The 19911-nt window shown below is 33.7% G+C and overlaps 2 protein-coding genes and 1 long non-coding RNA gene across 3 annotated transcripts; 1 reads left to right on the forward strand and 2 right to left on the reverse strand.

Annotated features, from left to right (window-relative positions):
• Window positions 1-2582: 2582 nt before the first annotated feature.
• On the reverse strand, window positions 2583-5347 carry LOC130657684 (uncharacterized). Its single transcript, XR_008985196.1, has 3 exons — window positions 4013-5347; window positions 3676-3704; window positions 2583-3090 (listed from the first exon to the last, which is right to left on the reverse strand). It is a non-coding gene; the product is annotated as an uncharacterized LOC130657684 (long non-coding RNA).
• A 2198-nt stretch (window positions 5348-7545) lies between these two features.
• Window positions 7546-11242, reverse strand: LOC130657683 (small nuclear ribonucleoprotein Sm D2-like). Its single transcript, XM_057460692.1, has 2 exons — window positions 11091-11242; window positions 7546-8093 (listed from the first exon to the last, which is right to left on the reverse strand). The coding sequence occupies exons 1-2, from the start codon at window positions 11093-11095 to the stop codon at window positions 7736-7738; spliced, it is 363 nt and encodes a 120-aa protein (XP_057316675.1). The 5' UTR covers window positions 11096-11242; the 3' UTR covers window positions 7546-7735.
• Window positions 11243-15308: 4066 nt separating this feature from the next.
• On the forward strand, window positions 15309-18079 carry LOC130657673 (U4/U6 small nuclear ribonucleoprotein Prp31-like). The gene is made up of 3 exons (XM_057460681.1): window positions 15309-16181; window positions 16827-17261; window positions 17708-18079. Exons 1-3 carry the CDS (start codon window positions 15345-15347, stop codon window positions 17921-17923), a joined length of 1488 nt encoding a protein of 495 aa, XP_057316664.1. The 5' UTR covers window positions 15309-15344; the 3' UTR covers window positions 17924-18079.
• The last annotated feature ends 1832 nt before the right edge of the window (window positions 18080-19911 follow it).

The following is a 19911-nucleotide window of genomic DNA, read 5'->3' on the forward strand; positions in this document are numbered from 1 at the left end:
GGATGTACTTTGCGCTTTCCATTTTATTTTTCGTTCCTTTTTTTCACTAGCTTTAAGTGCGTACATATGTGTTTTTATAGTTTTAATGTTTTACTAATGTATATATTTACATTTTACTTTCTTTTATATTTTTGAGCAGGACACATGTTGACAACAGTTTTTATTTAACTGAAGTGTTTTATCCTGTGGAAATATTCGTAAATAAATAAATAAATAAATAAATAAATAAATAAATAAATAAATAAATAAATAAATAAATAAATAAATAAATAAATAAATAAATAAATAAATAAATAAATAAATAAATAAATAAATAAATAAATAAATAAATAAATAAATAAATAAATAAATAAATAAATAAATAAATAAATAAATAAATAAATAAATAAATAAATAAATAAATAAATAAATAAATAAATAAATAAATAAATAAATGTGCGTGCTTTCTGATTTCATGAAATAAAAGATTAATAGAAATATTTATTCTTTTCACATCTTCCTGACAAACACAAAAAACAACTACGTCGAAACGTTGTGGCAATAAAAAGATGCTTTTTGTCTGAGGGTATCGTTTTTAATAGAGTCTAACTTATTCCATATCCCGAGGTTCAAGATGTGATCTAACTAAACCGAGATGCAGTCCTTCTCTAGCCAATTTAGCCAAGGTGACTCCATTCTCTAGCCAAATAGGCTTATTCTCTAGCAAAGGCGGCTCTTTCTCTAGCCAAGATGGCTCATTCTATAGCCAAAATGGCTCCTTACTCGTCAAGGTGGCTTTTTAATTCGACATGGGACTTTAATGCTGGCCAAGTCGGCCTTTTTTGTTGGCCGAGACGAGCTTTTCGCTGGCCAAAGTGGCCCTTTTGTTGTTAGATTAAATTGTCTCGGGATCCAAGCCGGCGTTAATTTGATATTAAGTTGCACACACAAATCGTAAATTATAACGATCGTTTATGAATGTTTTTGCGCTGCCAACTTCGATTATTCTAGCCACATTCACATTGCCGGAAAACCATTGTACATTTTCGTTTTATAGTTATAAGCCGAAAGATTGTAAAGTGAATTTTACAGCTAAAAGTTCGCGAGATGTTGAACTACTGTCAGATTCTTCCAGTTGCTAATAAATCCCCCAACCTCTGTACCACATAGCCTCCACATTCCTTGTTTTCTCCATTTTTCACTAAAGGTTTGGTAAGCTTAGTGAAAGTGTAGCATGCACTGTCTAAGCCAAATGGTAAAACTTTAATTTAAAAAATCTTGTTGTGTTATATTTATATTTTCATGCAATTATCTTCGTCACGAATAGAAACATGGTGATAACCACTTTTTAAATCAAAAGTAGTAAAAAGTTTTCTTTTTCCAGATGCTGTCTAGCAATTTTTAGATCCTCGTATTTAAACCTTGGAAAATTTAGATATTTGTTGTCATGCCTTAAGTCTCTGACTAATTTCAACTAATTGGATTGCAGCAAAATAGTATACTTTTCACCTCTTCGATGCAACCTTGAGGAAGAAGCTCGTTATGCTAGACGCGTTTTTTTCTGGCGTAGAAAGAAGGGTTAACACGTTAGCGTATCAACTTCTTACCTTTATCCAGGTTTTCTTGAGTCAATTCGAGGTTCCTGGTTGTAATTCCTTCCTCGATCTTAGTTAGGGTAGAATTAAGTTGCTGACAAAACTCGAATTGTGATCTTTTGCCTTTACTTTATAGGTCCACAGCACGAGTCTTCAGTTTGATGTCATTGTGGAGGGCTTCGTTGTCTTTCCTATGTTTGGCCAAGAAATCGCGGCAATCTTCTCAGCTATTTTGGAAGTAACCGTCAGTGTTTGTTCTTGGTATTTTGAGAGGGCATTGTCTACAATGCTTTGAATTTTGTTCTCAATATCTTCCATGTCGATTCACAACGGGTTAACAATAACAGCTTGTTGTGAGAGAGAAAGAACAGTATTAAACTGTTTAATATATATTAGAAGCACGTCTAACAGCGCATGCGCGTAATTTACGCACTGATTGCAGTGAAGAATCCGAAAAGAAACTTTATTTCCCGAAATCTTCGAAATCAGGAAACATCGCTTTCAAAGAAAAATATTTCGTTGATTTACTTAAGTTTTGTCTTCTTGTGCTGCTGTGTTAAATTTTTTTTAAATCGATCTGTTTTAGAATGTGAATAAATTCTTCATCGTTAATCATGTTATTTGCATAAGAAAGGAAAAAAGAGCATTCCCTTACTTGTCTTGAAATGCCATATCGCTAAATTCATAGAATGTGTTGACATTAGTTTGCGCGCGCTTTCCTTTTGCGTAAGGTCATAGCTCAAGTTACCGGCTGCCGTTCTCGTGCCATTTCCCTTGTTGCCGTCATCTATGCTGCCGTTTTCTTTACGTAAAGTTGCTAATAGAGTCACGGGGGTTGATTTCTCTTCCAACTTTTTTAAGTTATTTTTTAGAAGAACAATCCTGTTTTCTCACAGTAGCATTGTGTGTTATATTGTTGTGGAGAAGGGGTGTCATAATTAGTTCGGTACCAGTGGAAGGGTGAGTATTTCAAAAGGGAATTTGAGCAAATAAAGAAAATAGGGTTGGTAAAAAATAACAAGTTTTTGGGCAAAATGATGTGGATTCTTTACAGCACATTATGTTGAGCCCAGTCTTGTATGAAATACCTTTTTAGTTTCCTCGTATCCTCGTACAGCTTTAAAAACTACCTTCTGCTTTGGTTTTTCGTTTTTAATCTCTGATGTAAAGAGTCTAATCTTTAATTCCACAGTTTTTTTTGTTCCAAATATAGTTATTAAATCTGCCTTCTGATAGCTGTAATCATCCATACGTTTTTGCAGGTTACTTTCATCTCTCTTCTCCCCCATCTTTTTTTTACTCGAATAATTCGTATGTAATAGTACCATTTGACACATTGCAGCGGTTCCTATTTTACATGCATGTAGAATAGATACGTACTGTTTATTACCCTTTTTTTGCTCATTTTTTTGACTTTTTTGTAACACTACCAAGTCTCATCATATTTTTATCCAGTTGTACCCAGTTCAGTATGGAAGTTACTCTGTAATAGCTTCGAATTTGTTTGGTGTGACTCCTAAAAACAAGAACAAAAATTCATAGAATATAGTTATAAACGTACTTCCCAACCCTGTTAAAGCGTGAAAGAGAGTGGGGGAGGTGTGAACGTCTGGTGGCTTGTGGTACGACCTAAAATGCGGGTGATTAAATAAATTAATAAATTCTGTGAATATTAACGTTAAGCTTTGCTGACGTCAGCATTTTTATTAAAACTAAAGTTTTTAAAGATCTGTTATTTGGCATATATTTTTGACGAATTTTGCTTAAAAATATTTAAATGAATTATATTGAAAAAATTATTCAAACTAGACTTCATTCTCCAACTTAAGAAAATACTTCAAGAAAATACTAGCTCACTTATAGGTGCGGCTTAAATCGTAGGGAGTAGCAAAGAGCACAATCTTTTAGAACCTTTTATCACGTGCGAATCCTAATTATAGAACTTCACGAGACAGTGGTTTTTTTTCTGAAATTATATTAGATTGTTCTTGTCCCTCACAACGTTTGACCCTGGTTATGGTTACTCAGCCCCCCCTTACTCCCTTCTCCAACTGAAATAGGGTTAGAGTCAGTTGAAATAATAAAAATATTTCACTCTTACCTTTATAAACAACCAGTACGTCAAGATGACTAAAAAAAACATTTACTTTTAAAGGAGAGGCGAACAAGAAACTATTTTGTGGTAGCCAGAAAATAAATTTTAAGCGAGGGAGAAATATATTTAGATTTCTAAATCCTAAAATCTGCTAAGATAACTACTATAATACCAAATAAAAAACTATATTTCACGACTAACTACCTAATATATCTTTCTAACTACATTTGTAAAGAAATTAAATGGCTGTATGGGGTGAAAATAAGTAGATTTTAAATGTACTTTTTAGTAAACATCAAAAATAACATCTTTTATTTGAGATAACCAAGAATATTTTACGTACTATAGTAGTAACAGCTTTTTATAACCTTCGTTTAAACTTTTTTGAACTAAAGAAATATCTATCATAACCAACAACAATATTTTTTTCATGTTTCGAGCCCTTTTCCACAACATACTACCAAGGTTTGTTATCATGAGATGGCGCAAAATTTGAATAAATATACAGACCGTAAACCTAACAAATCGAACGTGCAATATGGTGGCTTCATCTTTCTTCCTTGGTTTTTCACTTTCTTTATCTTTACTCGCTATTTTATTGGCAAGTGAAGTAGTACAAAATAATAGAAATATGTTCTTTACATGTTGTTCAACATTTTTGCCATTTTGATCTTCAACTTTTTCTTATTAAATCACTTTGTGTACATTGACCCCGTGACCATCACAATAGAGAAATATATTCCATTGTTTTTTAACTTATTTTAAACTTATTTTAAATACTCAATTATAAATAATTTACCACTCACAAAAATGTAAACAAAATGATGTATGGTTATGGAACAGGCGAGCAAGTCAATCAGTCTGGTCTTTAAAATCAACACTTTTCATAAACTTTTATTCAGCAGCCGTGCCGCAGCGCAGTTCGCCTCTCCTTTAAAAGTTATCATATTTTTTTCCATAATTAGAAGCAGACGGAAAGCGGAAGAAGGTGGAAATGGGGAAAAAATTACACCTAGAAACTCCTAGTATTTTTATACCAGAAAACAACACCGCATTCCGTTTAACGTCTTAAGCTTAATAAATAAAGCGGACGCTTTTGTGTTCGTCCGAAATGTCCATGCGGGGTTCAAAGAACGTGACTACCTTCGTTCCCATTTTTTTAGTCTTTTTCATATCATAAAGGCAAAAACCCTGGGGATGAAGAGATACGTGCTCATCCGTCCACAGGGCATCTTTTATCTTTTCTGACATCGGGACGGCGATGTTCGCCTCACCGTCTCGGTTATAGAAAAGAGGCAACAGGAGCTGGGATGTTGGTACAGATTTGTAGCTTGTTTCCACCTCTTAAATATATTTCATCGGTATATCATAATATTGCGTGGTTAATGGCACGAGAAAAATGCGCGGGTAGTGTAAAAACAGCTATAGATAGTGTTTGCTGATTCATCTATGCCCAATTATGTGTAGTCTGTTTTTTAGATCTACCTGCTACAGGCGAGGTCCTATAAATTGACCGTGTCTGTCTTCCATAACCTTTTCTTAGGATTGGACAGGTAACAAATGAGAGTCTCGAGTGTCACGGAGTCAGTTTTACAAGAAAAAAAATAATTACGGTTAAATAATAAAAAAAAGGAGTTAAAATGGTTTAAAAGTAAAGATTTTGGAACTTTTCTGAGGAGAGGATTGTTTTTTCTTAAGTTTTGCACAAAGACAAGGAACAGAAAAAATGTCCTTTTTTCTGTAGAACGGATTGTATTGTTCAAAACATGTGTTAATTAATAAATCCAGACAGGTCCATTGGATTTCCGCTTGTTAACCAGGAGCGATTATTGTTCACGAGTGAGATCAATGTTGTGGAATTCATGATACTTATCTATATTATAATGCCCGCATACGTCTGTCCGTCCGTCTGTCTGTCACGCTAAATGGTAGCTTAGCTGCGACGGGCGAACCCGTGGATTTTTCCACGGGCAACGACTAGTTAATTCATATAACTTTTGGATTAACGAATTCAAAAATATCTTAAATTTACAAAAACACAAACATTTTAAGATCAGATTGTTTCTTGAACCACTCCCTCTAATGTAAATTACATGTTTACTTATGCGTGTGTGTTTCTTTCTTTCGGCAGGCAGGCAGGAAAAAGATTACAAGCGCTGTATAATTTCAATTAGACATATTATTAATACTCATATTCTGTTCAAAACTGTAGCCGAATCGCTAATTCATTCTAAATTTGTGCGAAACAGAGATGTTCGGGATACGTTTGACGAAAATCTGAGGACCGGAATATGCAGCGACACTAACTTACTGCCTTCTAGAAATAGAATATAACTGCGAATTAAGTTCTACCGGTTATAATATGTTCGAAAAACACCGGATCGAATAGGGTTAACAACGTAACTGGAAACCTATATGTCTACATCCTTGAGAAGTGTTTTGAGGAAGAATACAAATTTTTTTTGTAAAGTAAATTTATTTAGAATGTTATACAAAATTGGAACTTGTTGTTAAAATAGTGATGGTAGCCCGGAGTCCCAATTTCAACCTTTGATTTGATTGGAATTACTTAGTGTATTTCAAACTTGGATAGTTGCTTTGCTATACAGAATGACTTTCATGTATCTGTAAATTGGTTAAAATATAATTAACCATAAACATAAGATTGAAAAAAAAAACAATTATTTGGAGGATTATATTAACCATTCTTCCTCCAAGGTTAATATAAACATGGACACATTCCCAGGGTCAATTTCATGAAAATCAAGAGTAAAATCAGTTGTTGTCAGGCTGGTGATTTTAACAAAACAAATAAATATTATTAGCTATATTTTCTAAGTTTGAGCCATCACTGAATGTTGAGATGGTTTAAGGTTAGCCAGCCGTAAAAATTTCGGTAAAAGCTGTTGTACACAATTTCATGACTCCCTTTTTGTTAGGTGATGGAATTTTGGCATGATATTCGGTCAATTTTTCGATCATTAACATGGCTACCCTCCTCCCTACTTTAAGACATTTTCCCCGTTATTCGACCGTCCCCCCTACAATTAAGCCTGAAAGAGTAGCTGCATGTTTTTTTTTATAACCATAACGTTTATAAGCATATATAGACTCAGGGTTAGTGAAAAAATAAGCATATTACAAGCATAACTGTGAGCCCTTGTTTTGCTGTAGACTTTTAGAATATTAGCATATTTTCAGCACATTGTATCATGTGCCCAATACAAGTTGGTAAAGTTCACACAGAGACAATGTGTTTGATTGCTTTAGTCATTTTTGTCTGTTTGTGTTTTAAGAAAAAACAGTGAAACTTTGTTCTTTATTTTGGTTATTGGGTTTGGAACGGTAACAGAAATAAGCATATTCCTAGCATAATGTGAGCATCTTTTGTAATTAACGCTAAGCATACCCGAGCCTGATTTCAAAAATTCATATGCTAATAAAAAAAAATGTAGTTGGGATAGTTAAGTATATTGTTATTTCTCGAAAGATAGATGACATTTGATATCATTTAAAACTAACAGTCATGATTGATTGATGTCTTATATTAACCCTATCTCACATCGTTTTGGATTCTTAATATCTGGGGCAGTTTAAATCAAGCCGCGCTTAATATATTGAATGCTTACTTACTTACTTACTAAAGCCATGGTACCCCCAAATAATTTTCCAAGCAACAGTAATAAATTCAATTTTGTTTAAATCGCCAAAAAATGTCGTATCGCCATATCTGTGCAACAAGGTCACATTTCAACAAGAATGTAAACGCCTAGCATAATTGTTGCATTCTACTTGCCTCCGTACAAAAACAATGCATTGAACTTGTCTGTCACATAGGGCGCTAAAGTTTAGGTAAATCAGTAAGTCAACAACAAATACCATATTTTAATATATTTGAAAATTATATCCAAAGAAACTGCATATACAAGTTAATACGAAAAAACGTTTTTTCTCTGACCATGCGCAAAAACAATGCAGCACTCTCACACACACGTAGCTGTATGCAGTCTACTTCTGACAAAGTTTTTAATGACAATAGCATCCTTTATAATATACATGTTACCAGTTATTCATCCGCTTTAGCACTCGCCAGTGGATTTGTTAACACCAATATTACTGAATCCCCTCGCAAAAACATTTTTGCAATGTATCTGTCCTTGTTGATCGGTTTAGGTTTTTTTCCCTTGCCTGTTTTGGGAATTTCATACCACATTTCTTTAACATTTTCTAATACCATATTGCAATGTCTATCAAAAGCTTTAACACGACCAAGTAACTTTCTGTTATTTCTACAATTTATTAAAACTTGTGTATTATTTTTAACAGACTTCATCAAAACACGTAATGGACCTGCATTAAACTCCTCCTCTTCCCTTTGTTTTAACTCTTCAAATGTGAGCTCTGATTTGGGCTTGTTCATCAACCTAAGAAAACAAGAATATATAGTTTTAGAATCAATGTCAGCTTTGTTTGCTTTACATAAACAACATTTGCAAGGGCCGTTTTTAAGTCTAGTGTAACTTTTCGTTTCATTGTTTTCGTAAGAAAAAGTACAAAACGCAAACACACTACCAGAAAATTCTAGAAAAATCACAGATGGATCCATGTAAAAAGAAGAGTCCGCATTAAACTGGTTTCCTCTCCCACCTTCAGCTAAAGCAAAAATTAAAAGCGCAAAAATTAAAGGCACTCTTTATTTTTCATTTAGTAGAGATTTCAATTGAATGTGAACCCCCCAAATCACAACATTACGTCATGGCAACTCATCTGTTATGATAGTAATTAGTATAAGGTGCAGCGAAACTTTAAAACCTAGTCTAAATAAAGCTACAATAGTCTATTAAGATTTTTTATCTCCTAACAAGGCTATTAACATGGTTTTTGCTGCACAGTCACTGTATTAACACTGTATTAACATTCTATAAAAACATTCTATCAAACTTATTTGTATTTTTAATTTCTTTTTGTACAATAAAGGCAACTTAATATCCTTAAACCTTTAAATTAGCTAGCTAGCTAGAGGTCTCCCAAAAATGCTTTTGGGACACTGTACTGTAGCTAGCTATAAGGCTGTAATTAGTAATTAATGCTTGGTTAAAGGTAATTTCATTTTATATTTAGATATTTAAAATTGTGTAGCTGCTTTGTGCATTATAAAGATATTGGCATTGGATTTTAAACTTGGATTTTTAGAGAGAAATTCTTGATTTTGGAAATACCTTACTGGATTTGGACTTGAACTTTGTTTTTGGATTTTGTAAAGAAATGTTTAGGTTGTAATATTTGCGAAGATCTAGAGAGTTATAATCCATTGTCAAAATACTTGTCAAAACTCTACAATGTTATCTATTCCTAAAGTGAAACTTAAGCTAGCAAAATAATCTGGCTTCTTCTCTATAATGGGTGTAAAAATTTTCAATACACTGCCCATAGAGATATGGTGAACAGGTTCAGTCGCAAAATTTTAGGAATAGAGTCAATAGTCATTTTAATTGCAAATAATTTTTATTATTTTGATATTTTTATAATTTTGTTTTTCGATGATAATTACACTAATCTCCATGTTTGTCCCTTGATTCGTCTACTTAAACACTCCTATCTTCAAGTCTTTCATGAGTGGTATTAGAAAGAATACCTGTCTCTCTTCCGTGCTTTTGCTATTGCCCTATAATTTTTTTGTACGCTTCCCTTATTGAAAAATATCAAAAAGGGAAAAATGATGAGTTTAGTCTACTCTAGACTAAAGTGGTATTCGATTTTTTGTTTTTCTATGTTATTTGTTTCAGTCACAATGTATATTTTACGTGATTTTTTGTTATATATACATGTCTTTATCTGTTTCTTTATCAGGACACGCAATTATAGCAGTAATTTATTACTAAAGTGTAAATCTTTATGATAAATAAATTACTCTGTGAAGCTTGTTTGAATTATTGGCATAATAAGTTCCATTGCGGAAAAAGCTCTGGCGATTAACTCAACTATTACTCAGTCCACAAGAAGTCCGTCAGCTGCCTCACGCTAAGTTCTAAAAAATCCTCATACGTTGTAAGAGCTGACAAGGAGTCAGTCAGCTGCCTCAAACTAAGTTCAAAAAAATCCTCATACGTTGTAAGCGGCATAATTCAATCGTAAAAATATGTTTAAAGTTGATTAAATATATCCACTTCAGCGTTAAAATAATAATAAAAGACACTCAGTATCCCTACGTCCTACACGTGTATTTAATTGCTATTTCTAATTCATTAATAGATCAAAGCAATACGCTAAATAAATGTTGTCTGGTGCTATCCCGTTACTTAGATAAAAACATTACGAAGACCTAAACCACTAAGAGTGTATACAAAACTCGTTTCATTTTGTGTGTTTTGAGAGTTTTCTACTACGGCGTACAGTCAGGGAAATCCTCTTAATAAGCTGTACAGCTTAATTTAGATGTCAGCTTAATTAGGATGTATGATACAGTCTAATTAGGCGTTTTACAGCTTAGTTAAGATGTAAAAACTTTGGTCGTCTAAAACACACATTTAACTGAGTTTTAGCATCTAACTGAATAAATCCAATATTTACGTGCATATAAAATCTCCGATACATTAGTTTTTTCGTAGCACCCCGGAGATCCGCTAAATTTGAAGTTTTAAAAATATCTGCTTAATTAGGATGTATCACGTGACGTGACATCCTAACTAGGATGCAGTACAGCTTAAATAGACTATCGATAACAATGAACCATTGTTTATAGTCCATATCTTTTGAACCCAGGGTGCTGGAAATACCGTTCTTCTTATATAATATAGTGGTCAAACTGACAATGAAAGAGCTGCAGCGGTGATTCTGCTAAAATTTAAATTTTTCGAGAAATCGGGGAAAAACTTTTTCTACCTCCTAATTTAGATGTATGTCACCTAATTAAGCTGTATGATATAGCTGTATAGCTTATCTCCAAATTAAGCTATACAGCTTAATTAAGAGGATTTCCCTGACTGGCAGGGTTCAAAGTTCAACTTGCACTACCGGGCTTCGAAAATCCATAATGGCGCATAATCTCCGAAATGGTCTATTATCCCAGATCAGGGAGACTTTTTTGATTGGGGAAAACTGCCGTATTGGTGAGAAAATTCCCCTGTATCCTGGTAAACTTATATACAACTGAAGGATAGCCAGCTATAATTAATTGCAGTTTTTTCCTGGTCTTCAATTATAAAATTTACCCTCGAAAACAGGACATCTTACTGCCGTTTAAATAGAAACTTAGAACACTGTAGCTCCGCCTTCCTGGTCCACAAAATATAATCCCTACTTCTTGGGATATCCTACACTATACCTTAAAACGAATAACAAACATATTTATAAAGAAAAATATACTGAATCAAGAATTCCTTGACAATTAAGCAAAAAAAAATATTAACAAATATACGTACGACATGGTGATTCTTTAGATATCATTGGCTTTCTCCCTTTGGTATCTACCTATCCTTCGCCTGCTTTACCAAAGCGCCATTGGAAATTTTGTCGGCTAATGGTTAGGCTTCGGTTGGCAATTAACGTTAAAATAGTTAGAAGTAACACAACGCGTTGACTTTCTTTCTAGTACTAACCGCCGACCTAAGTTTAAGTGTTGATGCCGGTAATTTAGCAACAAAGATGGCGAAGTACGAACGTTGCGATCACGTTTTCTACTTTGTCTTTATGTCCAAACGAAGCTACACGAAGCTACCCACAAAATACAATGGGGAAATATTTAGAACAGTACCAGTCGGGGGGAGGATCTTGATACCATTCATGGTTAATACCTTATATTTTTTAATTATATATTTTGCTTAAATTTATAGCTACAACGACTCGTTATAAAGTTTTTTAAATGTTTAGCTATTAGCTGGAAATTTATTTTCATTCATTCAATTACCTTTATTGGGATTTGCAGATTCTCTAATCTTTGATTTGAAAAGCCCTAGCACACATGTATGTGAGGAAAAAGGTCTTATTTGCTTTTGTAAGCCCAGGGTTTTGTTTTGTGAAGTTTAAAATATAAATTTTACCATTGCCTTTATCATTTATGGTAGCATCTCCCATGTGTTTGTGATTTTAGAATTAGAATAGAATGGATTCAAGTGTGACAATATTTGTTTACTTTTAAACAGCAAGCTTTTTGGCTATTGCATTTTAATGGCCAGGAAAAAAGATGCTAGAATTTAGTGAAGAGAGGTCTTTTCCTTTATATTCCTTCTCACGGAGGCACCCCTGGGGTTATAAACTAATATCAAGTGTAAATAGATGCCTTTTGACACATGTTCAGTATATTCAAAATATCTCCTTAATGTCCCTTAAAACATTTTTATATATTATGAAACATTGATAAATTCCCTTTTAGTATATAAGAAAATAAATTTGTGAAAAAAATCTGGAAAGAAGAAAAAAATTCTGAACAAAAAAAACACCCTCCCTTGTTATAGCTTTTGTAACTCCCCTCCATAATTTTTTTTCTTTAAAAATACCTTGTTTTATTGCTCTTATTCAGCTCTACAATACCTTACTACATCTTTTCCAAAAAATTATTCGTTCTCAAATAATGCATTTTGTCTAAAATACTACATAAATCAATTAATTTACCTTGTTTCATGAATCATTTGATAACTTGATTATTTATATTCAAATTTCGAAATAGAAAAAGCAAGAAAGCAAGAAAAAGAAAAAAAAGTAGCCAAATGTGTAACTGTTTTAAAAAAAAAAAATGTTTCGCTATTTTTTAACAAAATGGAGGGGAGTTACCAACGCAAACAGGCAACGTATCGGCCAAATTTCTTGTTTTGAGAAAAAAAGGCTCAAACAATTCTTCTGGTACCTGTTCAAAAGTATGGCATTGGCATTTTAACCTTGCTAATAATTAATAATCGGTATAAGGTAAAATTTGTATTGATGAATGTGAAACATGGCTTCTAAACGCACAAATAAGAATGAGGATAATAGAAAAATAAATATTAAAAAAGCAGCATGTAAAATAAAAAGAGTTCAATATCCTCCTCAGGCAACACATTTTTTCTTCTACTGGGACAAATGACTGAAGTCTCTTCATCGTTAAACAAATTTTCAATCTGTTGACTAAACCATGAGGCAACGTTGTACATATCTTAGGAGTTTTTTTTTTCATCTTCCTTCATTTCTTTTTTTTATTTTTCTCTCCTTTTCTTTTTTTGAAAATGGATTTTTTGTCATGTTGAACCTTTCCATTTTTAACAATCGATAAATTATGCTTTTTAACAGTATTACTTTACAGTATTTAAAAAAATGCAGAATAATTTATAGCTTGTTAATAATAGTGTGCATGGTGAGTTATGTTTCTAATACTTTAAAGACTTTAATTTTAATACAGAGTGTGGGTGTTTAAAAGAAAATTAAATTTGTGACTTATATTCAGGGCAAGATCAAAGATAATGTTACGAAGAAATACATTTTTTCCTGTTTTATCCCACCAAAATAACTCTTTTATAATATATTTTTTTCTAAAACTTACTGGAAACTTAGCATAAAAGTTACATCTGTTAAAAAAAAATTGAAAAATTTTTACTCTAAGAGTTTACCTTATCCTTAAAGTCCTAAGAATGCTTTTATGTGGTGAAATGGACTGGTAATTACTTTCCTTCACCTAGCTCACCCCATCTTTTTTCCTGCCACACAAATGTCAGGGCCAAAAGAGCTTACCACTAAAAATGTAAACAACGAAATTCATCAATAGCTAGCTACCATGATCTTATTAATATTGTGATCAAACAAATTGCACTTTGAACTCTCTTTTCTTTGCAGAAAAGCATGCACCATGGCTATTTTGAGACATTTATCACCTAACTTGGCACGCTTTTGCAGTCTTTTTCAGTAAAATTAGTAGGTGTGCGATAATTCCCGCATGCAAATCAAGTAATGCGTGCGATGTATAACGCAGGTGCAAAGGATGTTGTGTGTGCAATATGGGCCCCAATGTAATCTTTGTTGTGCATTCATTATGCGGTAGAAAAGAGGGGGTCGTTTTGAATCGTGAACCCCAACCTCAATGATCGAGCGTCTACATATAGTGACTCTCTCAATCTTAACTTCTTTTTCTACATGTCTGAAATAGTATCCATGACTACTGTCATTTTCATAAATTTATTGTTTATTTTTCAGGTCATCGCAAGCAAATAGGCAAAAATATGCTTCACTTGGTTTCCTTTTTTAAAATTGTTTAAATAAAAATAACACTTGCGGCATAAAGAAAAAACTCAATTAAATTCAGACCTGCTATAGTTTTCAATTGTTTTGTCAAATGAAGAAAGTATCTACAATTAAATCCATGATAAAATGTCTGTTCCGCCTGTAAGTGCAGTTTTGCAGACTTGCTTTATCAGTGCTTCATCGGCGTTCACCCCTGCATTAGTTAAGAACCGCATGGCTGGACTTCTATTGTAAGACCTGGTTACCAACGATAAAGGAGCCAGGTAAAAGAGATTTATGTCAACACTAAGTCAGGAGTCTGAAGGTGATTTAGCTAGGATGGTCAGGTTGGCTATGAATAGTCTTGCTCGTGGATTAAAAGGACCGGAACTAGCTATTCAATAATTCTGAGATTTAAAAGTGTCCGACCAAGACAGAAATCTATCAGACGTTTTGGCTGGCAAAAGTTCGAAACGAGCTATGGACATATATTCGACCAAACTGACAATGTGGGAGACATTTTGTCTGACAGGTCTCTAAAAATTATTTCGAGGGCTGCCATTGCACGCTACAAAATGAATTTTATAGGTTGATTTTCAAACTCAATATTTACGATTTACAGGTTTACGATCAATCCCACACCTAAAATGATTTAGGCATGTGCCAAGGTGTGCGCGTGCGATCACATGCCTCTCCTGTAAAAGCCTGTTTTTGTTTACATTCAGGCATCAGTATTAAATTCTTTTTAAAAAGCTATTTTCGCATGATAAAGTTTGAATGCACACCTGTTACCAGGTCTAAAATTACTGATAACAAAAAATGTCAAAATTTGCTATTACTTAAATATGACATCTGTAATTAAATTTGAAATTCTTTAAAATGTGAATATCTTCAGAACGGAAAGATTTTAAAAAATTTAGAAAGACTTTATTAACCAACTTTTTAACCTCTATAATATAAGTCCAACATTATTTTCACCTTCCGTTCCCTTTAGCAAACAAGTATCACTGTGACGAGCCATATTTTAATTCTAAATCCTAACTTGCTGTGATTGTGGCCTCAGAGTTATACATCATTGATTCAAAGAACTTTGAAAAAGTAACCATGTTAGCTATTTTTATGCTATGAGAAACATCCTACTCTCTCACTCTAAATATAATTTTCCTAAAGAAAATGAAGAACTAATGTTTGCTTTACTCCACCTCTGCTAAATTTTAAAATCTTTTTCCAATTCAATAGTTTCTTTAAAAAATTTTGTAACTGGACTCTATATATTTAAATATGTAGGGTCCAGAATTGCCAAAATATGTTCCACAAAATTTCTTTTTTTTTTTTGTCAATTTCTTGACAAAGAAATTAATGTTATTTGAAAAAAACTAATCCAGTCTACTATTATTTCTTAGGTAATACTAACCCTTGTATTAATTTTTAACAAAATTGACGACAGTGAAAAAATTTCCTATTTTTTGATTTTAGAATAGAGTCTAAAAATGTCTTTAGCTGATGAACTTCTGGCTGATCTTGATGCTATTGAAGATGAGGAAACCGGAACAAATCAGGAAGACGATGACATCAAAGAAGCTATGGAGCTTGATGAAAACGCAACAGAAATATCTTCAAAGTCTGTTAGAAGCATCGCTAAACTGCGAGACAGTGAAGAGTTTCAAACTACTTTAAAACAAATGGACGAATTCCTCGAAAATCCTCGGAGCAGAGATAATGTTTTAGGCCCTGTGGAGGTAGACCCTGAGTACAGACTTATTGTGAATGCTAACAATTTGACGGCTGAAATAGAAAATGAGACGAACATTATTAATAAATACTGTCGCGATAACTATTCCAAACGTTTTCCTGAGTTGGACTCGCTCGTTCCAAATGCACTGGAATATATTCAAACTGTCCAAGCATTAGGAAATGATCTGGATCCTAATAAAATTGATAATTTAGACTTCTTGCCACCAGCTACGCGTATGGTGGTGAGTGTTACGGCATCAACTACCCAAGGTGTAAAAATAGAAGAAGACGAACTTGTAAATATTAATGAAGCATGTCAAATGAACATGGACTTAATGAATGCTAAAATGAAAATATTTCAATATGTTGAGTCTCGTATGTCATTCATAGCACCTAATTTATCTGTTATAGTGGGTGCGTCCACTGCTGCTCGAGTAATGGGGGTGGCTGGTGGACTGACGAATTTATCCAAAATGCCTTCATGCAACATTATGCTTCTTGGTGCGCAGAAAAAGACTTTATCTGGCTTTTCCATGGCCTCTTCACAAGTACTACCACATACTGGATTTATATATTACAGTGAAATTGTTCAGGTGTGTTAAGTGTTCGTTTGTAGATGCTTTCCCCCCTTATATTATTCCTTTTTTAGATATATATTTACCAAATTTCGCGCGTGTTGATTTTGGCAAATTTGTTCTAATTAATATATACTGCAAAACTTTCTCTATGATGCTTGGGAAAATATCTTAACTTGATACAAGTTTTTTTATAAGCAACATCTTATAAACAAAATGAGGCCACAAATACTTCAATAAAAGAAGCAACATGTAACACAATAGTCTGCCTAAATACATTCATTGTTATTTTTCTATTATGACAACTCAAAAATAACTACGGTAAAATACAAAAACTGTATTATGATTAGAGATATGATCGTTTTTTATTTACGATTTTTTTTTAAATTATGCGCCTGGCTTAACGATATTGAGTCAGTCGCACAATTTAGAATCGCAAAATTTTACCGAACTTTTTATCAGCTATCAATATTGGGGATAACTGACATAACGGGACTTATATAGTCTTGTGCAGTTTGCCGTTTCATTAAATAAAATTTCGCAAGCGTATCCCTTTTATATGGTTTTGCAGAATGGTACAAATTTATTTAACCTTTTAAAAGATAATTATTTGTACGTACTATTTTCTTCGCATTCAAGTGGCATTATTTAAAATTTATGTAGGCCCTCCCACCGTACCTGAGAAGAAAAGGAGCTCGCCAAGTGTCAGCAAAATGTACGCTAGCTGCCAGAATAGATAGCTTTCATGAATCGCTAGATGGATCTGCTGGTCGGAAGTTGTTGGAAGAATTGGAAAGGAAGTTTGATAAATGGCAAGAACCGCCCCCTGTCAAAGAAGTAAAGGCGTTGCCCCGCCCTGATGATGCTCCAAGACAAAAACGTGGCGGAAGGCGAGTGCGAAAGATGAAGGAGAAATTTGCAGTCACTGAAATGAGGAGACAAGCAAGTAGAGTAACGTTTGGAGAAATATCGGAGGATGTGTATCAGGAACATATGGGATTTGGAATCGGGTCACTTGCGAAAGATTCGAAATCTGGAAAAGTTCGCAACGCTGCTATTGACAAAAAAACTCAAGTTTCCATTTCGAAACGACTTCAAGTAAGATTAGACATATTCGGTTCTTTTGACGCCCCTTTCTCTTAGTATGCGCCCATCCCTACTAGTATACGACCCTCCCTTCTAGGTAACGCCCTAACTCTAAGTTAAAGACAGCGATCGTTGCTGATAACTTTTAAATATCAACTATTATATACGAGAGCGTAAAAAACATTCAACATTATTTCGAAATTTATTTTATTATTTTGTTCTTAAAAATGTTTGCATATTCTCTTTAATTTTAAAATTTGCAAAATGTTTTTCAGCAAAAAAGAACAATGGAATTTCTCTGTCTCGAAATCGAAGGAGGTTCTCCTTCGACTTTGTTCTAGATAAGAAAAAGTTCGAGCTTAAGGCTGTTTAAGATATATAGTATCTGGTGCAAACACTTTCAAAGAAAGGCGTGTAGTTAACAATCTAGAAATTATGTCCAATTCTTGCTTTTCTAGAGAAATCTGGCGAATATGAATCAAGCGTACGGTGGCAAATCTACCGTGAGAAGTCACGTTTCAGGGACTGCGTCTAGTGTTGCATTTACACCGTTACAAGGGATCGAAATTGTGAACCCTAAAGCAGCAGAAAAACGAGTGCAGGAGGCGAATGCGAAGTACTTTTCCAATCAGTCAGGTTTTCTTAATATAAAGAAGAAAGAAACAAAAGAATGAAGATGTAATGCCACTTTTTAAATCTCATTTTGATGCCATAATTTTGAGGAACGTCATAATTGTGACGGACGTTTTGTAGTAAATATCTGCTTTTTCTACGAGTTATGTATGAAGGTTAATATAGTTGTCAGCCAAATAAATTCTACAAGTACCCAATCACGACGAGATGTTTTTGACATCTAGAACCCTGCTTTTTTAATTTAACGTGAAAATTTGTTTGGATAAATCAACGAAATCAACCTCGTAATTCTGGTATTTATAAAATATTGGTCTCTACTGATGATTTTCTAGTTCTTTTGCGCGGTTTATTGGTCCAAAATTATACGGTCTTTATACACAGTACAGCCTATTTTATACGCGGTTAATTGGTCTCTATACGCGGTACATTCAACATCATACGCGGTTCATTGGTCTTTATACGCAGTACATCCAACATTACACGCGTTTCATTTGTATATGGCGTCTGAGCTGAACGGTCACAGTCGGTCAAGGAAAGAAAACGCGATGGAAGAAGTCGTAAACAAATTAGGGTTGGGTCACCTGAGGCTGAGTTAAAGTGTAGGAATCAAAATAATTGGTTCTGTTTTTGACGTGGCACTCTCGGTTAGAAGTATTGACCTTGGGGGATCAGATGCAATTGAGAGAGAGCTGCTAAAATTTAGTGCTAGTTCAGCATCGAGGACAGAGAAGTCTGCTCCGAATTTGTTTAATTCGGAAAGAAGTCGAAGTTTTAACAAGAGGTCAAAGGTTGATGCCAAGAAAAGTAGACTAGAACTGTTTCATTTTTGTCTTGCTTCCAAATATACTTTTTCGTCCCTAACAGTGACAATAAAGTGGTTCTACAAAATGCTGGGTTAAAAAATAAAAAAATGACTAGCAGCGCAAAAAAAGATAGCTGAGTAAATGTAAGGGCGTTTCCTCAACTTATTAAGGGTTATGGGGTTTGAGTTATTTATATGTTTAACTAATTCTAGAAATATCCTTGAACCGCCATGCAGTTTGTCTACTAAAGATTTTAAAGTTTGTAGAAGACAAATAAAAGTATCTATTAGACCTATACAAAAAAAAATTGTCAACACAGTCATTTGTTAAAGAGAATCACTGAAAGAACAATGTATAACTTATGGGGTTGAGGTTTTTCTCAAGGGTTTAAAACTCGTGTGAGCCAATGCGCTAAGTTAAAGAGAAATTATTTAAAAGCGCTTCTTTTGACTCTCTTTTTCCTGCTTCGTATTATAATTTATTAGGAAATCGAATAGTGAAATAAAACGTATAATGACGAAAAGTCCAATGATGGAGATAAAACGAGTATATGTTTAAGTTGTATGCACTACGTATAATGTCGGATGTATGTACTGCGTATAATGAGAAATAAACCGTGTATAATTAAAAAACGATCTATAAAAAGGCTAATAGATTACTTAAGGCAGTAATGACGCTCCATACTTGGGTCCATTGACATTTTTTGCATCGTGATTTTTAACTTTTTTTATACTTTTTTATTTTTGACATCATGAAAACAGTGCACGATTCATTTATCTATTCGCACGCACAAAAACTTCACAAAATTAATTCTGCAAAACTTTTCCAACCCAATTAATTATAATCACGGACAAAAATTTGTAGAGGACGGCAGTTTTTTGCTTGTTTATAAAAACCACTTTGGTGTAGAAGAACAAAAAACAGATTTCTGACTTTTTTTAAACTTGATCGAAAGCATTGAACGTTACTGCGCTGCCAGTGGACTTCGAAATGTATACCTATGCGCAAGTGGGCAGCCTAAAGCCTGCCAGTCACTTGTCAGCATGCCTTCACGGTAGCATGCGCATTAGGATCCACGAATACCCACACCCTCGTCCCTAAGGTAAAATATCTAGGACGAGGGTGTAAATACCCCGTGTATGTGTAGGAGACCTCCTTTTAAACATGTCATTTGCCACTTTTTTTGTATAAACGCGCATTTTGAACTATATAGAACAATATAGCCA

The sequence above is a fragment of the Hydractinia symbiolongicarpus genome, chromosome 9 (genome assembly GCF_029227915.1).
Source record: "Hydractinia symbiolongicarpus strain clone_291-10 chromosome 9, HSymV2.1, whole genome shotgun sequence".
NCBI lineage: Eukaryota > Metazoa > Cnidaria > Hydrozoa > Anthoathecata > Hydractiniidae > Hydractinia > Hydractinia symbiolongicarpus.

Coding starts and splice junctions, on each gene's coding strand:
- LOC130657673 (XM_057460681.1), top strand. CDS start 15,345: ATGTCTTTAGCTGATGAACTTCTGGCTGATCTTGATGCTATTGAAGAT. Junction 16,182..16,826: donor ATTACAGTGAAATTGTTCAG/GTGTGTTAAGTG, acceptor AAATTTATGTAG/GCCCTCCCACCGTACCTGAG. Junction 17,262..17,707: donor CCATTTCGAAACGACTTCAA/GTAAGATTAGAC, acceptor TTGCTTTTCTAG/AGAAATCTGGCGAATATGAA.